This window comes from Cryptomeria japonica, chromosome 11 (assembly GCF_030272615.1).
Source record: "Cryptomeria japonica chromosome 11, Sugi_1.0, whole genome shotgun sequence".
NCBI classification, from domain to species: Eukaryota; Viridiplantae; Streptophyta; class Pinopsida; order Cupressales; family Cupressaceae; genus Cryptomeria; species Cryptomeria japonica.
Window position 1 is genome coordinate 736,070,498 of NC_081415.1, and position 25,791 is coordinate 736,096,288.

At 37.4% G+C, this 25,791-nt stretch overlaps 1 protein-coding gene across 3 annotated transcripts in view; it reads left to right on the forward strand.

Moving 5' to 3' along the window:
- Positions 1–13,953, forward strand: part of LOC131030312 (uncharacterized) — an 80,742-nt gene extending 66,789 nt beyond the window's left edge. For all 3 annotated transcript variants that reach the window (XM_057961042.2, XM_057961043.2, XM_057961041.2), the window contains one exon: positions 13,453–13,953. In XM_057961042.2, coding sequence (XP_057817025.2) covers positions 13,453–13,888 — 436 coding nt within the window. In that variant the 3' untranslated portion in view covers positions 13,889–13,953. The remainder of the gene's footprint in view (positions 1–13,452) is intronic.
- Positions 13,954–25,791: the final 11,838 nt, after the last annotated feature.

Genomic DNA, 25,791 nt, shown 5'->3' on the forward strand with positions numbered 1-25,791 from the left:
AGGTTCACTTCATTCTCCATCGAACTTGATCAAATCAACTTCCTTCTTTCACTATCAAGATATTCCATCACCCAACTGGGTCCAGGCAAGGTCAGACTAGGTTTTAAGGCCAAAGGAAGGCAAAAAGGGAAGATTTCGCTCTGGACCCTTTGGAAGGGTCAGGAGCGAAATCCTCATTTGAGGCTATCTTTCATCATCTTGAGGTCCAAAAATTCCTCTTCAAGGCAAATATACATCAGAACCTACCAAACCATGTCTTAGAAGCTCCTAACTTGGTCAAGCTAAGAAGCAAAATGGAGGAAATATGAAATTCGCTTTGGACCCTTTGGAAGGGTTAGGAGCGAAATTCACCTTTTGAGCCAACTTCTCACGTATTTTCTCCTCCTCACACTTTGGACAAACTTCAATAGGCCTCCTTTCCTCATGATCATGCAAATTTCTCCTTTAGGCTGACATATAGCCCCAGTTTTTGTAGAAAATAGGGTTTTACATGAATTTCGCTCTGGACCCTTTGGAAGGGTCAGGAGCGAAATTCCCATTCTAGGCTCAATTCGCCCTTAAACCGGCTTGACTTTGTCCTAGGCTAGATCCTTGATTCATTCCTTCCATATCTTAGCCGAATTTGCTCAACCACTTACTGACTCTGAAAAGATAAAATTCCCTCATCAAGATTCAATGACCTCCTGACACCACTCATCATGCAAAGGCTAACAGACAAAACTCTAAAAGACCAAGAAAGCAAACCCCAAAAAGCAAAAAGTAGGGGTCCCCATTTGCAATGGGGCGATGTGTGAATACATCACAACAATAGGATATAACAATATATGCAACAAATAATTAAAGAATTCAACATATTAGGACTATAAGGATGAGACACCTTAATCACCATTATGAAAATATCAAATAGACAAACCACAAACACAAGATATACTCTAGGAAAATACTCATGGGGAGAAAATCAAGCCTCCAAATGCATCCATACTTCATGTATTAATCATCTGTAAAGAAATGCAAAGCATTTACAGAATTACAATGAATACTCTCAAACCATCAAACCCTCTAATGCATTCCCATATATCCAATCATGAATCCATGCCATGCTCCACAAATGGAATCCTCCAAAGGACTCAATACAATAACAACCCAAACCACCATCAAACCTTAACCACTCAACATGTGCTTTCTTTTATAGACACAAGCTCATACACATACAACCAAGTGGTATAGTAAAACCATGTGCCACAAAATCATGTGTTACCTAATCATTGACTACTCCACATTTAATAAAGTTTTCTCTTTTTAAATATCTTTCTCCAATATTAAATAATTACAATATAATAAATACAATGTTACAATACAAAATAAAAGTGGCCGCCCTAAGAATATTCCAATGGAATCTCTACATGTTACACATCCATGTGCGGCTCGCATAATAAATAAAATATTGCAATTATAAATATTATTTTACAAGGTATAGGACATCTATTTCTCAAGCATTCTCCTACTTGTATACATTGCATAAGGGTCAACCAATGAAATACAACATCATACCATACATGAAACCACATTAATCTCCAACATGCTTTCTTACTCCAACAAGATACCTACAATAAAACTAAATGACCACCATCTAAAGAAATAAATCCTCTCATTCATACCAACACATGTTAATAAATCCAACCATCCATACCTCCTAGGTATAAAGAACATTAGTAAACTCGTGCCAACATCATATCAACCTATAAACATAATCAAGCTCCCTGTATCAACACGTATCAATGAAGTACATACATATTCAGGAACTCCCAATGCATTAACAATACCAAATCTGAAATGAAGTTCAAAGCATATCAAGTCTACCAATCTATGTTCATATGAAGGTGTGATAAGTAAATCAAAACATGTAGTACTAAGAACAATCACACTGATCCACACATACAACTCAAATGATGCATACTCCACTATATGTCACCATCCTCCTAAAATATAAGAGAAAACATAGAATGAAGAGAGATAACCTGTAAACCATAGCATGTCCTTCTACCAACACCTCAAATAAGCAACCTAAGTCAAATATGATCTCCTTGAAAATACCCCAAATAAAAAGCCATAACAACACCCAAAACTCCATTCAATCTCTCAGATCAAACAAACATATAGATCATGTAATGCCAATGTGGGTGTAAGCCTCTCATAACCAAGAATATAAAACTCAAAGTAACCATTTCCAATGAAGGAAACCAACCCACTAAACCATCTCCTAATATCCTCATAATGATATCATAAAAACAACATATGCACAAGGAGATAACCAATGCCAAACATCACTCAAATGAATCTTCCAGAACTAACAAACTCCATAGCTCAAGATCCATATCTATGAAAGATGAGCATAAACATAATGCACTTGAAAGCAATGAGAAATACCTCTCAAGTAGTAAACTATTGAGTAGACCAATAGTGGGGAATAAGAATGCTCATCAAGCTATCCAAGTTATCATACTCGCGCTATCCAAGTTATCTAGACTCACACTAAGAACAATCTCCTCATAAGTATATACCAAATGAATACTCCTCAGTCTTCTTATTGAAACAATCAACTATCTCAACACAAGCCTTTAATCACAAGACAATACCAGCATTACCTATGTCTCCATGTATCCATGAGCACCTGTAACCAATCAATCCATCTCAAATTTCAAATACAACATAACACCATCATGAAGTAACTAAGAAAATGATTATGCCCACCATACAAAGAGAAGCACCCAAGATCAATGTCAAAGCTCCAACCTCGAGAACCAAGAACATAAACATGACAAAATGATCTAACCATTTCCTAGGAGATCACATACTCCAAGTAAACAAATCATGGGCTCAAGAGAAATGCATCATGCCAAACTCTAAACTAGTAATCATAAGTAAACCATGACATAATAACAAAAATACTCCAAACCAAACATCAACTATAACCATCTCCAATCCCATGAAGATAACCATCTCCTACCAATGCACCTACAAATGTGAAAGAACCTTCTGTAGTAACAGGATCTAAAGACTCCTCCAAACATCTACACACTAAGAAGATCATCCACTATCCAATGGTGAATTCACATCATTGCTAATAATTCATACTAAACTGTGATACCGAGTAACACATGGCATCGTGACAACCATCTCCTATATGAAGAACATCCAAGTCTACACACATACAATTGAAAGTCAAAAACATCGAGTGTAACAATGAACTCCAAGACAAGAAGATACATACAACCGCCAACAAACCACCAATTATGAATCAATCCTACATTGCCAATGCATCGCTATCGTAAGCTAACATTGAAAATATAACCAATAAATAACCAAGCTATCATGACATCATGACAAACCACATGCTACAAGTCCCAACACTAACTCTCTAGGTACTATAAACATCATCCATCTTCTCATCTCAAAGCAAACATACCAATGCACAAATGACCAAAGACAAGGCCAACTAACGAAATCAACAACAAATATAAATCAAACCTGGTGGATGTAGATAGTCCACATACAAGTCATCCCATTGCAACTAAATAGGTGATCATCCCACACAACTACATAACTTGTAGGTCAAACATTGAAACATGTAAACTCATCATAACATTAGTAAAATACAAACTAAGATATGAAAAAGAATAATCATGTAGACTACATGACTCAATCACCAAATTAACATCTGATTTGATTTGCCAAACATGTTCACATCCAAGTACCATGATCAAGAAACCAAATATGCATCAACAACCTGCTAACATCAAACCAAATCACCACAAACATGACCATGTCGTGCCAATGCAAAAAGTATACCTGCATAACCATGACACCATAATCATCACCAATGTTGTACCTACACTCAACTATCACCCATATGATACTCCAAGTCTCAACCCATGTCCAACCATGTGCTCAAAATGAATACAAATTGTGACTTGTCACCATCAAAATCCAACACTGAAAAACAGCTATAAAATTGTACCAAGAAGCACCAAATCTGATAATCAGCTATAGCATCATAAATATCTGATAAAAAAAATGTCTTTCCTCAAGTTTTCGCCTCTTGACTCGTCTGGGTCCTGTTGACGTGTATTTTGTACACCATCATACACAGAATAAAATACCTAAAGGCATCTTATCCTCTCTTGAATAAAGTCTCTAACTGCTGAAGATTCGCATGAAGGATCAGTTAGGATGACTCCAATGTTCTGGTTAGTAGGGTCTCTACGTGTGGATAAGCTCCAGCGGTATGATGTGATTTGCTGTGTTCTTAAGGGGCCTTACACTCCGAAAGTCTTACTAAACTAAAGAAGGTTTCAAAAAATAACAAAAGGATAGGGTTTACAAGAGATCTAATCTATTCTAACCCTAAGAATGACTTCATGTAGACAAGACTTGGCAAGATTCTACCAACTTCAATTTCGCCATAAAATAACAACTTAATTGAAATTGGTGCGATCTTCTAAGGTAACGAAATGATTTTCAATGCATCAAAGATCAAAGACACTACCACGAAGGTACATATCCAAGATATAATAATGATTGAAGGTTAAGTGATTCAAATATCTCCAGTTGACCACGCAAGGCGTTCCTACAATCAGCAAGAAGCTAGTGGTATGGAAAGCGAATCCTACCAAAGATCAAGTCTCACACTAGGTCCTTCGAATTAACACACTACTTTGATTGAGCATGATTCAAGTAAATTGAACAACCATGAAGATAACCAAGAAAGTTGCAACAAAACACCATAACTTCAATATTTCATTGATTTCAAAGTCATCATATACAACAATTGTTTGAATTCCTTTCCTCAAACTCAATCTTGCTACAAAAGTAAAATTGCTTCTAACTCTAATCTCTCTAATACATCAAACTTTCTCTCTAATCTCTTAACTATCTCTCTTATAAATGAAATGAAAATGAGGGTATAAATAGCATCCTCAATTACAATGAATGGTCCAGATTGAAAGCAGATCAACGGTCAAGATCATGACACCTAAACCCTAATTAGGGTTTGTTACAAAAGTTCCCCTTTTATTGCACAACATTAAATGCATAGCCAATTATAAATTTGGCACGAAAATCTAGGAGACATAGACCAATGACAATTAGGGTGCCATGTCATCTATAACAACCTCTCATCTAGAATCTTATTCCCTTTCCAATGCTCCTTTTTAGCATATGCAATGAATCTTGATACGATTCCCTCGATCTCAGCAATTGGAATTTCGGGAAGATTCTTCATTCTTTCTTCCAAGTGGATGACCTGATCAAATGCATCTAGAAGAGCTGCGTCCCATGTAAGTTCAAGTTCCTTAGTCTTTTCAATCAGGAGCATGGTAGCAAACATCTGGTCCTGTTGCTCATCTGTGATATTGACGTCCTTGCAAAAGATGACCTTGATTCTATCTTCCAATTCTTGTAAATCCACATCTGTCTCAACTTCGATCCTCCTGCCAAGAATGGTACGAAGTACCTCAAATACTCTGTCCTGGATCGGGTTGATCACCTCCTCAACATGACTGCATCTAGTACTGATGTCCTCGAAGAGAACTTCCTTCATCTGGAGTAAGGTGGACCACTGAAGTAAACTGTGAGGTCCTCCATCCATAATCTTTTCCTGCGCTAAGACCTTCCTCGATGTTTGTCTAATTACTTTCAAGACAGGAATGATAACCTCCTTGGTATGAGCAAAAGCGGCTACCGTTATCATCAAATTGTGGATGATCTCAAGAACCTGAATAGCCCTATGAATAGTCTTCATCATCCTTGTTGCAAATTCTAAGGCAACTGTATGAGATTTGTCCATCCAAGTACTCATACGCTGGACCATACTCCTGAATCTCTCTGCCTCACCAATTGATTGAAGGGGAAGTGCCTGTATGGGTGATCTTGCTGGATCCTGACGTCCTAAAGGCTGATTGAGATGGCTGAAATATGTTCTCCATGCACCGACCTCCCTCTCAAGCTTTCTACTCTTCTCCATTTCTTCCCTAAGCTTGTCCTTCAATGCTTCAAACGAATCGGTGGCATCATCTAGTGTCTGCTCGGCTGTGGATGGACCTAGCTCAAATGTCTCTATATCATATTCCTCTGCTAGGATCTCACCTTCGTACTTGTCTACTGCCGATGTAGCTATCTGTAATTTTCTGGATCCAGTCTCATCTCTAATCATCTTGGACATCTTGGTAGCCTTTCTCTTCTCTGTCACTTCCTGGGAATGTCCAACAAGGCTCTCTAAATCAATCACATTGTCTTCGTCCTCGATCACAATCACCTTTGTTAATCTTTCCTTCAACCAATCTGGAATGGCTGATCTTGTCTCTCTAACCTGAATCTCCTTATGCAATATTTCTTCTTCTCTGTGAGGAGATGTTACTTCGTCATTATTCTTGTCTTCATGTAACTCATAATCTTGGAGAGATCCACTTGGCGACCCTTGAGGTACCTGTCCTTCTTTATCATTCTGAACCATCAACTCCATAGACTCTTCCACTTCGAGTGTCCTTTTCTCTTGTCGAGAAGATGTACCGGATGAACGATTTCGGTTGGCCTCTTGTTTCTTCTTGGAAGATTCTCTCTTTCCAGGTCTCTCTTTCCTCTTCGAGCCTCTTGGATGGAGATCGCCTTCACTTGCACTTCGAAAGTTGCCTTCATTTGCATTTCTGGGATTAAGATTACCTTCACTTACACTAGCTCCACCTTCGGCTGGCCTCTCCTCCAAAGTGAAAGTCATAGCTATGCCTTGCTCTCTCAACTTCTGATGCTGCACATCAACCCATCTGCGAGTACAAGACAAGACTGGAGCCATCAAAGCATCTAAATCCACGACCTCGGGCTCATTCCAATCTAACCTTACTGATTTGTTTTCTCGATCATAGGATGACTGGAGATGTCTGCCACTGTCCTGAGCTTGGTCGGCCACTCTGTAAATCTTGCATTTCCTGATGAAATCCAAAGGCAATCTAGAATGCATCTTTCTTTTTACTTCAAGATCATCCAAGAGATTCATCATAAAATCTTCAATCTGAAACTCATGCTTAAACTTCCTACCGACTGCCTCCTCTATATATCCATGTGGATCAAAACTCTCCCTCAAAGCAAAGAATGAAAAAGAATACAAAGCTAACTCCTTCTCTGCGTCATCCATGGCTAAAGCATTAGGACATACCTCAACTGAATTGCCCAATATGATAGGTACCGGAACTCCATTTCCATGTCTGTGTCTGAATGCCTTCGCATAAGCTGCCAACTGTCTTGTTACCTCAAGCAACACAATTCTATCTGTCGGATATCTTGGCAACATGTATGGAGGTGAAGGACATCCGTGAACTTTGATATAAGTAAACTTCGGAAATTGGATAAACCAAGCACCGTACCTCTTTACTAGTTCCTGTGCATCCTGAGATAATCTGTTGTGAATCCCGCCTTGCAACGTCCTTGTGATGTTCATAGTGAAGGTATCATTAACTAACTTGTAGTTGCTTCCTGGCGGATGATGCAAGTGAACATAGGAATCACAAACTCTGACCTCGCCGGGTCCTCTTCCAATCACTCCTCTGTGAGGTAGTCCTGCGTACTCGAAGCTCCTGATCAAGGCATAGATGACGTATGAACTCATGTGGAAGGACTTGGTAGCCTTGAGTCTCCTCAACTGTACGTCCAAGCAATGGCTAATCATCCTAGCCCAATGAATTGTTCCTTTACCCTGAACTATCACCTGGATGAAGTAGAACATCCACTTTTCAAAGTAAAAAGCCTGAGGGGCTCCTGTGACTCGGTTGAGCATTGTAATCAAATCTCTGTACTCCTCCTGGAAATCAATCCTGTGTGGTGTGTTCGGTACCTTACTCAGGCGAGGACGACTCTTGAGTAACCAGTTCTTGTTAATGATGCTTAGGCAAGCATCTGGATCATCTTCGTACATTGACCTGGCTCCTTCTATGCTCTTGTAGACCATATCTCTGTGCTCTGGAAGATGGAAAGCCTCACTTATAGCTTCCTCTGAAAGATACGCCAAAGTGTTTCCTTCCTTGGACACGATCGTTCTGGATTGAGGATCATAATGACGAGCACACTCGATCATCAACTCATGGCACTGAACTGCTGGAGGGAAGCCGGCCGCCTTAATGATGCCACTTTCAATTATCCTCCAGGCGACAGGTGATGGCTTGCCAATGTAAGGGACATCTCGAAACTTCTTCGTGCTGAAGTTGCCCAAGTTAGTATCTCCAATGTTGCTCCACTTCGACACGATCTTGGTCTCCACTTCTTCGGTCTTTTGATCTTCCTTCATGAGAGCTGGACGACTGGTGGATGCTCCCGCCTTAGGGGTCGCCATACCTACACAACATTTCACAATAAGTAACTGGATATTGCAATGCATAACATAGATTAGATTAATTTTAGGAAACCTCATGATAAGTCTTTGAGTTATCATTTCCTAAAAAACGATTGAGCTAGTGGAATTCAAAAATTTCAAAATTCAAAACTTAAGCTATGACGATCAACAATTCAAAATTAAAACGATAAAACCATATCGCCATACCTCACTTGAGAGCTAACTCTAGAATGCAAAACAAATGGAATTCGCCTAGGCAAAATTAATGTTAGAAGCCTTCAACGTGATCTTCAAACAAACGTCCTTCTTATCAACTTCGCCACCCTTGGAGTCTTTGACGTATTCTTCAATGTCTTTCGCCTTAATTCAAACTTCACGTTCGCACTCCTTAGATGATGTTTACGCCTTCCTTTGATGAAATTCGCACCTTGAACACCACTCGCACCTCCTCTTGAATGATAATTTCGCACCACCTTTGGATACTCCAAATCGCACTTGAATGTGGATGATAAAATGATAATGTGAAAATGAAAATCTCCACCACCCTTTATAAGCGCTCACACCACAATTACCTTGAGGCCGACTTGGTAAAAATAAGGTAATTAAAACGATTTTTAAATAAATAATAAGGCCGACCTTTCAATCCAAGTGCTTCATTTGATTTTTAATTAATTAATAATTAATTATTAAATGCCTTTGTTTTTTAATTTAACAAATTCGATTTTTTACAAGGCAAAAATAATTAATTAATATCTTGCGCAAATTGAATTTTTTAATTTATCGAATTTAGCATTTAAAATAAATTCAAAAAAAATGTTTGTTTTGGCGCAAATGTTTGTTTGCATAAGTTTCTATGTTTGATTTGTGTCACCACTTTGACTATTAATACAAGACTGTCTTTTGATCCTCACTGTATAAGATCGCTGTAGTTGACTAATTTCTTTAATCATGCAATGGGTGAATAAAGAAGCTCCACCTCACTATGCTGCTATCTCTGATTTTACTCAATTGTTCCCGCATTGAGTGTGGAGATCCTCTATTCATTTATTCCTTCTCAACATGCGTCAATCGTCTTGTTGAACAATGGAATCACCACTTTTACTTTACTGCCTAAGAAATCTCTATGAATGCCCCCGATCTGTACTTAATGTGCTTGTAACTGCCCACAGCCAACTAAGCAGATGCTTGAAGAGCAGATCCAAATACGATACCAGTAATAAACCAAAAATAATATATGATCCTTCCCCCAAGTGACATTGATTTCCATCTTATACCTTGTATGATAGGAATGGATGCAATTTGAGTGACATGTCTCTTCTCTCCATGATTAATTCGCACCTCATAATACATTAATCTAATATGCAAATGGTGTCTCTTCTTGATTAAGAATTTACATGAAGTCTTAACTAATAGTTGTCTTTTAATTATTCCCATCGCATTTGTTATCTCCACCTTAGCCGATATTTTTTTTTGATGCATTTTAATCTAATCGATCATACCATGCTTACCCTTCCTTATTGATTATGAAATCGGTAATCTGATGTTTATGGTTCCCCAAGTCCAATTTGTTAAGTTTGGATCAGATTTATAAATTTGGTATTTTTCAAACTTATTGTTCCTTAAACTTAGAATGAATTCAATTCGACTTATACAAGGTAGGAATTGAGTCTGAATATTATATTTGATGTTCAATGTTTATATAGATATAATCACGATCTCAAATGATCTAGGTTTCAATACCAATGTTCACGTACTGCTGAGTATATTAATGATCTTGATTTCGATATTAATATCCATGTACTGTTTCTCACGACCTTCTCTTGTAATCTTCGCTGTGTCACCTCCAACCAAATTGTATCAAATATATATATATGATGCCCGAAGACAATAGAGGAGATGTGACTCTACGTGAAGAGTCTTGAGGCCAAACCGATTCATAATTTAATCGATTCAATTATAATCGGTTATGCTTTAACCAATGATTAACAAATGAATCGATAACTAATCGATTGTAGAATAATGCAATAATAGAAGCAGGTTAATGATGATGATTCAGTTTGATCATTGATCGGGTTAACTAAAGTTATGACTAATATCATTAACCATCTGCAGATATACATATCACCGAATATGATTTATATATATATTGGTCACAAACTGTTATATTGTATCCCGACTGTACTTCGATGATCTGCAATTGTATAACCTTTATATATATCCATCTACAATGATCGTATCATCTTTGATATATGATACTCAAGGGTTTTCATTAATCAATTCCATTATGATCGGTTGATTAACTTAACACTAACAATTATAGATTAATAGATCGGTTTATTATAACTGATGTGCTTTAAGCGATTTAACCAATGTGATGATCAAACAACAGATTGTGTAAATCTAACTTGATAATGGAGTCAAGTCAATTGTCATCGATTGGCATTAATTCGAAATTGCTGCTTATGGGGTTTAACGATATTGATAACTATTACTCGTAATTGTCTAAGGCCAAAGGCCAATTAGACAATTATGGTGTCTCAGTCAGTCCTCAAGAATTATGACAAGCTACCTTATCGTCAACATGATTTGGTCAATTGCTGTCATAAGATCTTCTATATTTATTATATTGATACCACTAATTGTTTTATGATTAATCGGGGATAGTGATGACACAATAATATCCTTGGTTTGATGAACGATTTCAATATGCTTTGCTGATTTCTTGATATGTTGATATATGGTTGACTATTGCTTTCTGCTGACTTCAGGATACGTTGATACAATTATCGCCTTAATAATAATGCATGGTATTGATATTCAATGGTTTACATCGTCTCCTCTCGAGACTTCTTCCACTTGCCTTTCATTTGTCTCACATAATTCTACTATTAACGTGAGGAGGTCTTGGCGGCTATTTCCTATTTAACTGCTCCGTTGATATTCATAAAGTAAGGACTATGATCCCTTATTTCCTTCAGTCAACCAATCCAAAGTTCATAGTGTCCACGATTCTTCCTCGAATCATTCCTATTTCCCCCGCAAATACTGAGAGTGCAACTTCAAATGGAGTTGGCTTTGGTATGGTTGTTATACTCTGTCGATTTATTAATAATAAATCCCTCGATGCTTACTGATGGAGATTCAGTAACTTAGTGATTGCTATATACATGGAACTTTCCTTATGATGGTTATATGCCTTTAAACATGTTGATATGTAATTTTGCCTTAGTACCCAAACCACGGATATCTAATTTGTATTCTCGTCTTGATTTTAATCATTGTATTCTTGTCTTGACTTCAGCCAGTGGCCTTTGGCCCTATTTCCTTCTTCTAAAACATCTTCTTCAGACATCAATGTGGCTAGTGTTTGATTATAGTTTGATTATAGTTTCATCTTTTATGGATGGTCCTTGATCCAAGGTGGGTCTCCCTCATATTGTGAACTTGGATGCTTGCAAGTCTTTATTCTTTTAACACTGGGTCAAAGTATAAAGGTTATGTCTAACATTAATGGTATAACGTCAAGGATGGGGACATTACAGAGGGGGTCCCTATTTGCAATGGGGAGGTGTGAAAAGGTCACAACAGTACCCAGCTTGCTATTATAATATTAAATTAATGAGTATTCAGCTGACTATTATAATCAAAAGGATTTGTAGAGTTTAGATCCCTTATCACATGTTCACTATATGTTGTTACCTCGCCCTCTTGGGATCAGAAAGTGACAAATTCTTGACTCAAGCTTAGACAGGAATCTTGAAAAGTTGCAGGTTTTTTAAAATACTGGAAAAGGATATTACAAGTATCCACCATACAAATGATAATTAATTTTACGCATGCAAACATTTTTATAAGCTTACGGTGAACACTAAGCAAGAATTCACTAAGTTGCGTGCCTAGAATGAATTCTAGTCCATTTATCAGTCCCTGATGCAAGTTTTGTAGTCTTGTCAAAATGTGAGAATCTGTAAGTATTAGGGAAGACTATATATGGCTTTACTTGGATCTTTTCACAAAACACATTCTTCAAAATCTGTTCTCATTAAAAAGTAGAAAATAAATTTGACAGTGCTCTGTATCTGATCCTCTTCCATACAGATCACCACCAACATTTTGACTAACAAAATAAATTGAATTGCTTTGATGCCAAATTTAAACCACTGCTAAGGAGCTACACCAATAAAATTACACCACAGATAATTTTAATGGGCAGCTTAAGATGTATTCTCTCATGCAACTATTCCTTGCCATTGTGTTGGCCAGCAAGAAACTTTGTCAATTCTATAGCACAACACCCCATGAAATATTCCATTGATCTCTTAAACACTTCTGTAATGCTGATTTTTAAAAGGATATTTGTGCTTTTATTTACTTATAAAAGGTTTTTCTAACATATTTCATAAATGCTCTATTATCCTTTCTAACCTGGTCTGCAGAGGTCCTCAGCAAGGCAACATTTTTCAGTCTGGGAGCCTCACATTAGGTTGTGCTATGGCCAATTTTATTCTGACAAGCTTGAATTCAGTCCTGGATGGTAGAAGAGTTATTGCTCCTATCTTCTTCTTGGTGGTGTGGAATATACTTGATTTTTTTGGATTTTTGTTGGGATACTGGTAATCTCGATATTGTTGACTTACTCTTAAATTGTTTGAGTTCACTATTGAATGATGAAAAAGTAATTGAATCTTCTCTTTCATGCTATTAGAGGAGGAATGTACTTGACATGTTATTGGCTTTAGGTTATTGTTAGTCTCATCATAGTTGTCTCGCACTAATGCCTTCCTGCCTTATATCCTTGTGATATTGTAACAAGCATTTAGCAGTCATATTGACCATTTGTAGTCATCAATGAAAATTATTTAATTTATCTAATGTTCTTTTTTCAGTTTTATCTTCTTAATGTTTTATATGGTTATGTATCTCCTCTCTATGGACCATCCTATTCTAAGACAATTTAAAATTCTAAAAAAACCGAATTTAAACGTATTTCTCTTATGATAATCTCAATTGTAAGTATGCAAATCATGTGTTGGATAAGTTCCCTGATGCATAAACGGGCTATGTTTTCTTTACAGGAATGGCTTAAGGTGCTTAAGTGGGACCCAGTACATGTCTAGCGGCATGGCACATGGACGAGGAATTTATTTTTCAGACAACATAAATGTTTCAGCTGGGTATTGCAAGACTCGTTATGAATGGGCAAATGGAAAATTTAGAAATTGCAGTGTGATAGCTATTTGTGAAATTTTCTTGGACACGGTAAATCGTGGCACCTATGCCACTGTGGTTCCTCCTGAACATGAAAATAATGTAGTCATCCGATATTTGATTGTATTCTCGGGACGGGAACATAATATACTGGAACCCACAAGCAATTTAGAATTGCACGAACATTATAAGAAGGTGAGAGCCATGCATTTGCAGAAGCTTGGCAATAAGGACTTGGCTATGCAGAAACAGCGCTTGGCTGCCTTTAATAAGAGAAGAGGCAGTACCCAATGTTCTTTCTAATTTCTGGGTTGCGTACATTGTTTATATTAATAATTTAATATTTATAAGTTATTAGATTAGTTGAAGTATCTCTAAATATTTTATCTAGATATTTAATTGGGTCTATCCTATGGGCCTGGGTCTTTTGTCCTCGCTAAAATTTCTCATCCAGTTTGTATCACAGAATTAATGGGAATGTCATTCATAAAGATACAATTAGAAAAGCACAGGTTTATCAATGGCTGGAAAATTTTCCTGGACATGTCTATAACCTCCTAATAATGATGCTCATAACACAAACCTTTTATACCTATTTTGATATACAGATTCACATTAAGCATATGAAGCATTAGACAAAACAAGATCCAGACTAAGGGACTGGGATATCCAACAGCTAAACAACGAGAAAAAGTAGACTTTCGCATATTACTTTATGCATCTTTGAGTTGGAGACATTGTTGCTCAGCCAACATTGTACTGTCCTTGATTTGATTGTCCATTTAGATGCTAAGTTATGATATGACTTGGCTTGTTGGTATTCTAATTACTACAGAATGTTCTGCATATGACGTGGCCTTGGCTTGTATGGGAGTGAAAGATGCCTTCGTTGAGTTCTGAAGACTTACTTGTTTCCTGATAGGTAGCTACCATGTGTGAATCTCTCTCAAGAGGTGAGCGTGTTGTTACCATATTTACAAAAGAGAGAGACTTAAGCTGAGCCACAATGAATCACTATTTTTGTTTCCTGAAGCCTCCGTTGATTGGGCTTGAATTGTATCTTGTAGCTATTGACATTTATCCAGTCAAATTCCATGACATCTGATGGTTGGCTATGTCTTCAGATTTCAGCTCCTCACATGTTCACAACTGGGTGTCAAGTTCAAAGAAGCAGCTGGGAGACTTTCTGACCATCATTTTTGATCTATATGATTTCTGAATGTTTTCTACCTTTGCAAGATGATGTTTATTGGTAGTTCCTGGGGTATAAAGAAACCATACAACCCGATCAGTCCGGTGAAGGGGTAAACTTTCCTATTTTGTAAGATAGTATCTATATAGTAAGGAATACATATATTGTAATGACAAAAATCAGTGCCAAATAGAAGTTGCTTTGTTTCAACCTTATACTATTTAATCTGCCACTATTGAGGGTTTGGCCTACCTGCACTTGCTTTTGAGGTCGTCTTGATATGTTATTTGTGAAATTCTCCAAAATTTTAAGTTTAAAAAATCTTATCTAGCTTTGTCAGGCCTTTTGTGCTCTCTCAAACCTTATTGGCACTTTAGATAGCTATCATAACTTCCTAAACCCCTGACAGATTTCCTCAAAGCTTTGTTGGTGTTTATAATGGTTTTCACAACCAACAAGCTTTTTGAGAGCTCATAGGGTTCTAGCAAAATTTCGAAAACTTCTCACAAGCTTGATCAATAAAGAATCCACTAGAAAAATATTAGTCTCAGATTTAGTAAAGCTTTGTTAGTGTTTTCAATGGTTGTCACAACTCAAATTTTTCTTCAGGTTTTCAATAGCTCATCATACATGGACGAGGGTTTCCAAAAATCAAAATCTTGACCCAAAGTAAAGAAACAAGAAATATCAACTCTTCTATAAAGTTTTTGAAATATTTTGTCAATATTTCCAATGTTTCTCACAACCATGTTAGGTGCCAACAAATTTTTTGCAATCTTAAAAAGATCGGTGATGGGATGGGGTTAGGGATAGACTAGCCTAGTCTATGCTCTTGGATCTTTTCCTTGGATCACCTGGTGTTCTCTACACACCCTAGGGTCTCTAGGACTTCCCTTGACCTTGCCCAATCCACCCACCAATGAGTTGCAATGCTGCTCCTAAGGTCTCACCTACTCATGAGACTCAAAACCCCTTACTTTGGCTAATAAGGGCTAAGCTTGTTCCACACCTTCCAAGGTCTTAGCAAGGTTGTATCAGGTCCATTTCATGGTATTTCCACCCATTCATGTGCCCCCAAGAGGTTTCAAGATTCTAACCCCTTACTGATTTCACAAATTTGGGTTTTTGCCTTCAAATAGGGCTACACGGATTAGGACCAATTAGGCCTCCTAACCGGTCTTCTAGGGCTCCCTCTCACAAATGGTGCACAAACAACCCAAACTCCCAAAATGGACTGCCATTCATTTGGCAAGGACTCATGGATTTTCTAGGTTTTAGGCCTCCAAGTGTTCGTACACTATCCTAGGTGGATTTTAAGGTTTTCAAGGGTTTTTGTGAGGGTTTTTAGGGTCTGTCTGGGTCACAGTGAAGGTTTTGTGTTTTAGCCACCTTGTTTGGATTGGTGGAGGCTCCTCCTTCACACCAATGATGCTTCACTCACTCCTCTACACCTCCTCCAAAGGATGCACTCTCCACTAACCAACCTTGCTCTCCAAGACCTTTGCAATTCGACCTCTCCTAACCGGGCACTATCCAGTCTCTCTTAAGAGTGGGTCTTTGCTTGGCCTCCTTGCATTTTTAAGGGCCCTTCTTGCATGGGACTATAGTACAGGGTCTTCACTTCCATTCCCCATGGTTTCATGGTGTTTCCACAATGGGGAATGGAGTTAAGACTTCATTTGCTCAAACCAGTCCAAAACTGGATAGTGAGACTGCAACTTACAAATTATTTACAAACACACTCAACCGGTAAACAAAAAGCTAATCTAATCACTCACAATGAAGATATATACACCAAAGAAGACATTTCACACAGTTTTGCACGTAGTTCAATACATTTACTTGCCTGGTAACTTCATTCAATCTGACTGGTAACCAACAAACAGTCACAGTCAAGCTCTTCTTGCTTGGGCCGTACAATCTTTGACATCCAACCCATGCATTTAGGGTTTTCAAATAGTTATACCACCTTTGCCTCAGTCTGTGTGCCCATATTAGGGTTGTCCACGCCAAACTAAGGATTTTGGCCTCCTGGTGGAAAAGTTGTCAAGCAACTTTTGCAACTTTTGAGCAACTTTCCCAATGTTGCTCTTCATGACTCCTAGACCCACAATGGGCCAACCTAAGGACACCACCATGCTATGAAGGACCCCTAAACACCACAAAGACACACATACCCTCCATTTTCAAGAAAATCTCAATCTTGACTTATGACCCCTAAGATCTCCACTAGGACCCTAACTAGGACCTATGAGCACATGGCTCATTATTTTATATACAATGGCTTCATAAGAAGCATAGTAGCAACAAAACAAAAAGGAGGGAGAGCTTGGAAGGGTGCTCCTGCACCAATCGGTAGGCCCTTAAAGGCTGAAACTAAAGGAAAACTCTTGGGCAAATGGGTTTGGAATAGTCCATTAGATGTCGATGAACAACTTATAACCTTCATGGAAACAAACATTCAAAGAGAATCATAATTTAATATGTTGAATTATTTAATTAATTGTTGCATCACCTCTTGCTGAGGTGGTATCCTATATGGAAGGTGAGACCATGACATGGATTTCTAATTTTTAGGAAGTTGGCATCCACTTCAAAGATCCTAAATTTTAGGGGACTAGAGTCATAAGAAACTTTGTTGGGACCAACGGTTTCCCATTATGACTATGATGACTACTAGATCGGTGGAAGAGTCATGGATAGTTTGTTGGAAACATGAGTTGTGTTGTTATTGATGTCAAACTTGTTTGTATGGAAGATTGTTGGAAACACCAGTTTGTGTTGTTTGTCATTAATGTGAAGTGAAAGTTGTAGTTGTTTTGTTGTGTAGTTGTGGCCATTGTTGATGTATATGGTCTAGAAATGAGTGCTCAAATGTTATGTTGTTTGGTGATGATGTTGAGTGAGTATGAGGTGTTTTCTTGAAAGGGTTTTCTGACGTAAATATGGTGTCATGCTTTTATTTTTTTAAATCTAAAATTTATATGTGCATCTAATTTGTAATTGTTTAAGGTTTACAAGAATTTTTTTTGTGTGCACTCTACCTTTTGATTAGCGTTACACGCGTTATTTTGCACATAGCTTCCTTTCAGTTGGTATCAAGGCCTAGCCAACCTTGTTATCTTTGTTGGGTAGAAGGGTTTTTTGTGTTGATCTTGTTTTAGTGGGAGTTTGTAGAGAAAATTTTATATAACTTTGTTGCAGTTGTGAGATGGAAAGCACATCCAACAAGATTGAGATGGAGAAGTTTAATAGTGACAATTTTGAGCTATGGAAACTCAAAGTGAAGGATATGCTCATGTATAGAGATTTATGGATTGCAGTTTCTTTGACAAAACTCATTGTTACACTGCAAGTTGATTGAGATACAATGGATCAGAAAGCCAAGGGTTTGATAAGACTCTATTTTGCTAATTCATTGCTCCTTAATGTCCATGAAAAGAAGACTGCAGTTGAACTTTGAAAGAAACTTGGAGATATTTATCAGGGGAGGTCCTGGTTAAATTAGGTGTTTCTGAGAAAAAAGTTGTATTCTTTAAAGATAGAGGAAGGAGGATCCGTTGCAAATCACTTGAATGCATTCAACATGATTGTTGACCAACTAGGTTTTGTTAGTGTGAAGAGTGATGATCAAGAAAAATGCATGTTTTTGCTATGTTCTTTGCTGAACTCAGGGGATCACTTGGTTATGGCTATTGGAAGTATAACAACCACTTTCAAGATGGAGGATGTGGTTGCTTCGTCGTTGTTTGAAGAAATGTGGAAGAAATCTTCTGAGATGGCCAAGGAGGTCCTAGTTGCTCGTGGTAGATCAATGGAGAAAGGCAAGAAGAAGAACAAAAAGTCTAAGTCTTTGGGGAGATCTAAGTGTTGAAATGTGGCGACTGATCAGCAAAGTACTGTACACTCAACATGTATCCTTGCCAGGGTCCGGGGCCGGGTTGGGCCTCGGGTAGGGGTTCGGAGGCGGGAGCCCCCGAGAAAAGCGGGGGTTCAGGGGCGAGAGCTCCCGAGAAAATTTTTTTGGGTATTTTTTTGTTGATGAAAACCGACATTGTAATAAAACCCTAAAAAGGCCGACTTTGTTTTTGCCCTAAAAATGCATGTTATAAGCGGCTGGGATGCTTAAGGCATTGTAAAGTTGATGTACTGTTTTTGCTGGATAATAAGAAAGATTGGACGGCTATGTATGGTGGACGTAACTCATTCTGGGTGAACCACGTTAAATCTCTGTGTTATCTGTGTCCTATTTTATTTCTTTATCTTTTGTATTTAAATCTGCATATAATTGTTAGTTCATATTTGCTTCGGATCTGCTTGAAACCATAACACTAAGTGTCCTACAAAGTCCAAGGTGAAATGTTGGAACTGTGGCAAATCTAGTCATATGCAAAAAGAGTGCAAGGAGGAGAAGAAAAACAAAGGTAAAAAAGATTTATCTAATTCTTACTCCAAAAAATCCTCTCAAGATGATGCGGATGCAACCATGTATATTCTTGGAATTGAGATTAGAAGAGATAGAGTTAACACAAAACTTTTGTTGAGCCAAAGTATGTGAACTCTATGTTGGAGATATTTATCATGACAACTTGTAGATAGTTACTTGTTCTAGTGTTATAGGGGACAAAGTTTTCTATTGAACCACGTTAAATCTCTGTGTTATCTGTGTCCTGTTTTATTTCTTTATCTTTTGTATTTAAATCTGCATATAATTGTTAGTTCATATTTGCTTCGGATCTGCTTGAAACCCTAACACTAAGTGTCCTACAAAGTCCAAGGTGAAATGTTGGAACTGTGGCAAATCTAGTCATATGCAAAAAGAGTGTAAGGAGGAGAAGAAAAACAAAGGTAAAAAAGATTTATCTAATTCTTACTCCAAAAAATCCTCTCAAGATGATGCGGATGCAACCATGTATATTCTTGGAATTGAGATTAGAAGAGATAGAGTTAACACAAAACTTTTGTTGAGCCAAAGTATGTGAACTCTATGTTGGAGATATTTATCATGACAACTTGTAGATAGTTACTTGTTCTAGTGTTATAGGGGACAAAGTTTTCTATTGAGGATTGTCCAAGAACTCCTATTGAGATGGAGGACTTGACTAGAGTTCCTTATGTGAGTGTTGTAGGGGGTTTAATGTATGAATGGTCTATATGAGGCTAGAAATTGCCCAAGTAGTAGGAGCCCTTGGTTTATGACTAATCTTGGATGGGTGCATTGGGATGCAATTAAGAGAGTGTTCAGGTATTTATGAGGTACATTTGAGTATTCATTGTGTTTTCATGGTTATCCCATTGGACCTTGACATCCAGTTTGCATTTGTGGATATGTGGATTCATATTTGGCTAGTAATGTTGACATCAAAAGATCCATTAGTGGTTATGTATTTACTTTGTTAGATGGTGTTATCAATTGGATGAGTAAGCAACAAGCTGTAGTCACTTTTTTCACTATAGAAGCAGAGTACATGATAGCTTCTCATGCTTGTAAGGAAGTCATTTGGCTTAAACGTTTGTGTTTAGACATTGGTTTTAATACAAAACAGATTACTATATGTTGTGATAGTCAAAGCAATTTGTTTAGCAAAGAATCATATCTTCCATGCCATTATAAGGCATATTGATGTACAATTTCATTTTTTCATGATATAGTAGAAGATGGAAAGGTGAAGTTGGAAAAGGTTGATTCTTTGGTGAGTGTTGCAAATGTACTGATGATGTCGGTGAGGACAAAGAAGTTCAGATGGTGTGCCAGTTCTATGAGCCTTGGGGTCCTAAATATAGATGGTGAAGATTGATTCTTGACAGGTCTTCGACAAGTGGGAGAATGTTGTTGGAAATTAAAGTGTTGTACACCCTGTATAATAATGTTTATAATTATAATATTTTATTTATTATGTGAGTTGCACATGAACGTGTAATATGTATATTCTATTGGAATATTCTCGAGGCCATTTTTAACTATTTAATATTGGAGAAAGATATTTAAAAAGAGAAAAAATAGTATCCAATATTAAATGTGGGGTCGATGGTTAAGTAGCACATGGTTCTACTTTACCACTTGGTTGTATTTGTGTGAGCTTGCATCTATAAAATCAAGCACATGTTTAATGGTTAAAGTTCACTAGTGATTTGAGTTGTCATTGTATTGAGTCCTTTGGAGGATTGCATTTGTGGAGCATGGTATGGGATGTGTGGATTTATGCTTTGACACATGGGAATGCATTGAAGGGTTTGATGATTCGAGAGTATTCATTGTAACTTTATAAGTGAGCTTTGTATTGTTTTATGACTAATTAATACATGGAGTATGAATGCTTATCTATTTGATCTTTTCACAATGGTGATTTTGTAAGCTTGTATACACATTTTTCTCTCATGGGCTATGTAGGAAATGGATTAAATGTATGGAGCATTATTCCCTAACAAGTGGTATCAAAACTTTTATGGTTGATCTAGAGTTATAACCCTAACTTGAGTGGAAGAGGTGCGAAGGTGAAGCCATGGACATGCATGAAAGATTTGGGACATTACATTGTATGGAACACACTTGCAGGTTGTTTTATTGTAAATTTGAGGGTTTTGGATTTGTTGGTATGATGGGTTTTTTGCATATTTGAGGTTTATAAAACATTAGGTCAAATAGGTTTCTTGGTTGTGTATTTAAATGAGGGCTTTGTGGGGGAAGTTTGTAGAATTGACCTCCTGGGCAAAAATGGACCTCACCATTAGATCTAGGTTGGCTGAGTTATGAATTTTGATATAAAATTTGACCCATTTTGACCAAAGTTATGTAGACCTCCCCATGGGCTTGTGCATAGTACCATGTGATAGTGGTACTCGTTGTCAGTGATACTAGCAGGTACTACTATTAGCAGTGCCTGTCATGCCCATCGCCGTCAACATGGGTCAAAACCGCCCAACGAAAATTAAAAAAACCGTTCAAAATATTTTAAACTGTCGTTTGACCTTTTTAATTGTGCTTTGAAATTATTTAATGTAGTTTGGAATTTATTTAAAAATCTGCCCAATATTAATACTATATTGCAACGATCATTGTAAAAAGGGTTGGCCCAAATGTTTTGGGAAAACAAATAAAATATTAAATTCTACAAAAACAATATATGTTAGCTTGGTATAAACAAAAAAAAAATTGTCTAACATTCGAAAAAGTAAATATTTAAAATTCACAAATTATTTCCATATAAGAAAATTGACATTTTTTTCAAATGGACATAACTTTCACCTGGGATGTCAAATTTTGGACTTATGCTTGTTGGAAAGTTGGTTCCAAGCACTACATAGTGGTACAGGTTTAGTTCCATTATTTTGCTATCTTGATCAATTTCTGGGGCCAAAAAACATATGTTCTCCACTACACGATTTTGTTCCTAACTTTTGCATACAAAATCAAATTTTCAATTTTGAATAGGCATTGAAGAGAACTCTCAGTTGACTACATAGTGGTACTATTATTTTATCAGTTTGATGGGAATGAAGAGTTGTGTACTTGTTTGATCACTTGTAGGTGCTTGAGATTCGTGGTGTGATTGTGTGAGGACCCAGATGAGTCAAGAGGTGAAAACTTGAGGAAAGACCACCTTTTGCATCCTAAATTCCATGTAGAAGCCACGCCAATACCACTTATGCATCCTGTCAAAGATTTATCAGTAAAAGCTCTGCCAGTAAAACCTTAAACCCTTACCAGTATAGGCTTACTAGAGTGTATGTTAGCATCCGATCATCAAGTCGATACCAACTGACCAAAACATACTCTAGAAACATCAAACCAAACATATTCCATTGATCCAAACATGTCAGTAGTATCCAACTGATAGTCCCTTCTACCGGTAACACTAGTTCTTCTACCGGTAAGCAAAATTTGTTTGTCGGTAACCAATCATAACAACTAGTGTTAACATCAATGACAAAACATCAATGCAACACATAATCAATTCCTTCATATTGCGAACAATGTACTTGTTTGATCACTTGTAGGTGCTTGAGATTCGTGGTGTGATTGTGTGAAGACCCAGATGAGTCAAGAGGCGAAAACTTGAGGAAAGAAATATTTTTTATCAGATATTTATGATGCTATAGCTGATTATCAAATTTGGTGCTTCTTGGTACAAGTTTATAGCTGTTTTTCAGTGTTGGATTTTGATGGTGACAAGTCACAATTTGTATTCGTTTTGAGCACATGGTTGGACATGGGTTGAGACTTGGAGTCTCATATGGGTGATAGTTGAGTGTAGGTACACCATTGGTGATGATTATGGTGTCATGGTTATGCAGGTATACTTTTTGCATTGGCACGACATGGTCATGTTTGTGGTGATTTGGTTGATGTTAGGAGGTTGTTGATGCATATTTGGTTCTTTGATTATGGTACTTGGATGTGAACATGTTTGGCAAATCAAATCAGATGTTGATTTGGTGATTGAGTCATGTAGTCTACATGATTATTCTTTTTCATATCTTAGTTTGTATTTTACTAATGTGATGATGAGTTTACATGTTTCAATGTTTGACCTAGAAGTTATGTAGTTGTGTGGGACATGTTGGCATATGTGCAGAGTATGATGACATCATGATATTGTATGTTGTCACTGATGTCAATATGCTGAAGAGTGAACCGGTAAATTGAAGTTTGCAACAGGCAAGAGAACCGGTATGATACCAAGAACCGGTATATGTGAGAACCGGTATAACATTGTGAACCGGTATATGTGAAAAGGTGAAGCGGTATGTTTGTTTGAGGTAAACGGGTATGTTGGTATGAGAACCGATATATGAAGGTTTTGCATGACTACCAGTTGGTAGTCTCAACTTCAGGGTTTCCGGTTGAAGTGTTCCAAGTTTGTGTGATGAGTTAGCATTGTAGTGAAGATCAGATCGTGTTGCCACGTCAGCTTGAGCGCGTGAAGGATCTTGCATGAAGGAGATAGATCCTATCCACCTCGGGAATGTGTGAAGTCTCTGTAAATGGTGGAGAGCGTGTGATGGGTTATCAGCTTCCTGAAGCGGCAAAGAATGAACGATGGAGAACGTCTTGAGATATGTTCAAGACTGTTGTATTCAATGAAATGTGATTAACGGTCAGGATTGAACCGACTGTATTGGTAAACCTAAATGTTTAGGGTTTAGGGTTTATGCTGCTGACCTAGCTGTTTTCTATAAGGTCGATGTTGTGTTTCATGTTTAGGTTGTTGGCAAATGTTGTGTGTGTATCTAAGTGCAGAGATACATGATTCTTGCTAGACCAGATAAGAGGATTGATGCCTTCATAGTGTGTGTGCAGAAGGAAGGAACTAAAGCGGATCTGCATTGACATTGAGTGCTATTACTAGATCATTGTAATACCTGTTGATCTTTAACTACTTCAATAGTTGGAAAATCCCTTAACCGAGTAGCTTTAACCAACTTGCTGTAAATCCTTTAACAGGGTGACTCAAAGCCATTGAGTTCATAAAATCCTCTAACAAGGTAACCTCTAACAGGGTTTAACCCTTAACCGGGTATTCTAGCCATCCCTTAACTGGGTGATCCCTAACAGGATCGGTTCCTAACAAAACCTTTTGTAACAGTCTTTAACCGGACTAGGCTCCTAACAGAGTGGATTTCTAAATAGTTCAAAAACAGCTTGTGGGTATTCATCTCCACCGTGGTTTTTCCCAGATGGGTTTCCACGTGAAAAATCTGTGTCATGTGTGATGCTTTTCATGTGATTATTTAGTGTCTTGTGTCAAGCGGTAAACCATGTTGATCTAGCTATTTATATATATTTTTGATGATAGATTACCTGTTCATGTATTAGGGTGAAATGGAAATGAAGTATTAGATTGTATGAAAAGATGTGTCAACCGGTTTATGCCTGTCTCAGTTATTCTTGGTTTTACCGATTGTACTCTGTGTAAGACCGGTGTTACTGTTTGTTTGCCAAAGTGCAGTATCTGCAGACAAACTGGTTCAAAAAAAAGGTTTTTGTGCCTGTACTGTTTCACCCCCCTCTCAGTACCGGTTTGGTACTCACTGTTCATCATTAAGTTATCAATTGGACCTATTAAGTTGCAGTGGGATGACTTGTATGTGGACTATCTACATCCACCAGGTTTGATTTATATTTGTTGTTGATTCCGTTAGTTGGCCTTGTCTTTGGTCATTTGCGCATTGGTATGTTTGCTTTGAGATGAGAAGATGGATGATGTTTATAGTACCCAAAGAGAGAGTTGGTGTTGGGACTTGTAGCATGTGGTTTGTCATGATGTCATGATAGCTTGGTTATTTATTGGTTATATTTTCAATGTTAGCTTACGATAGCGATGCATTGGCAATGTAGGATTGATTCATAATTGGTGGTTTGTTGGCGGTTGTATGTATCTTCTTGTCTTGGAGTTCATTGTTACACTTGATCTTTTTGACTTTCAGTTGTATGTGTGTAGACTTGGATGTTCTTCATATAGGAGATGGTTGTCGCGATGCCATGTGTTACTCGGTATCACAGTTTAGTATGAATTATTAGCAATGATGTGAATTCACCATTGGATAGTGGATGATCTTCTTAGTGTGTAGATGTTTGGAGGAGTCTTTAGATCCTGTTACTACAGAAGGTTCTTTCACATTTGTAGGTGCATTGGTAGGAGATGGTTATCTTCATGGGATTGGAGATGGTTATAGTTGATGTTTGGTTTGGAGTATTTTTGTTATTATGTCATGGTTTACTTATGATTACCAGTTTAGAGTTTGGCATGATGCATTTCTCTTGAGCCCTTGATTTGTTTACTTGGAGTATGTGATCTCCTAGGAGATGGTTAGATCATTTTGTCATGTTTATGTTCATGGTTCTCAAGGTTGGAGCTTTGACATTGATCTTGGGTGGTTCTCTTTGTATGGTGGGCATAATCATTTTCTTAGTTACTTCATGATGGTGTTATGTTGTATTTGAAGTTTGAGATGGATTGATTGGTTACAGGTGCTCATGGATACATGGAGACATAGGTAATGCTAGTATTGT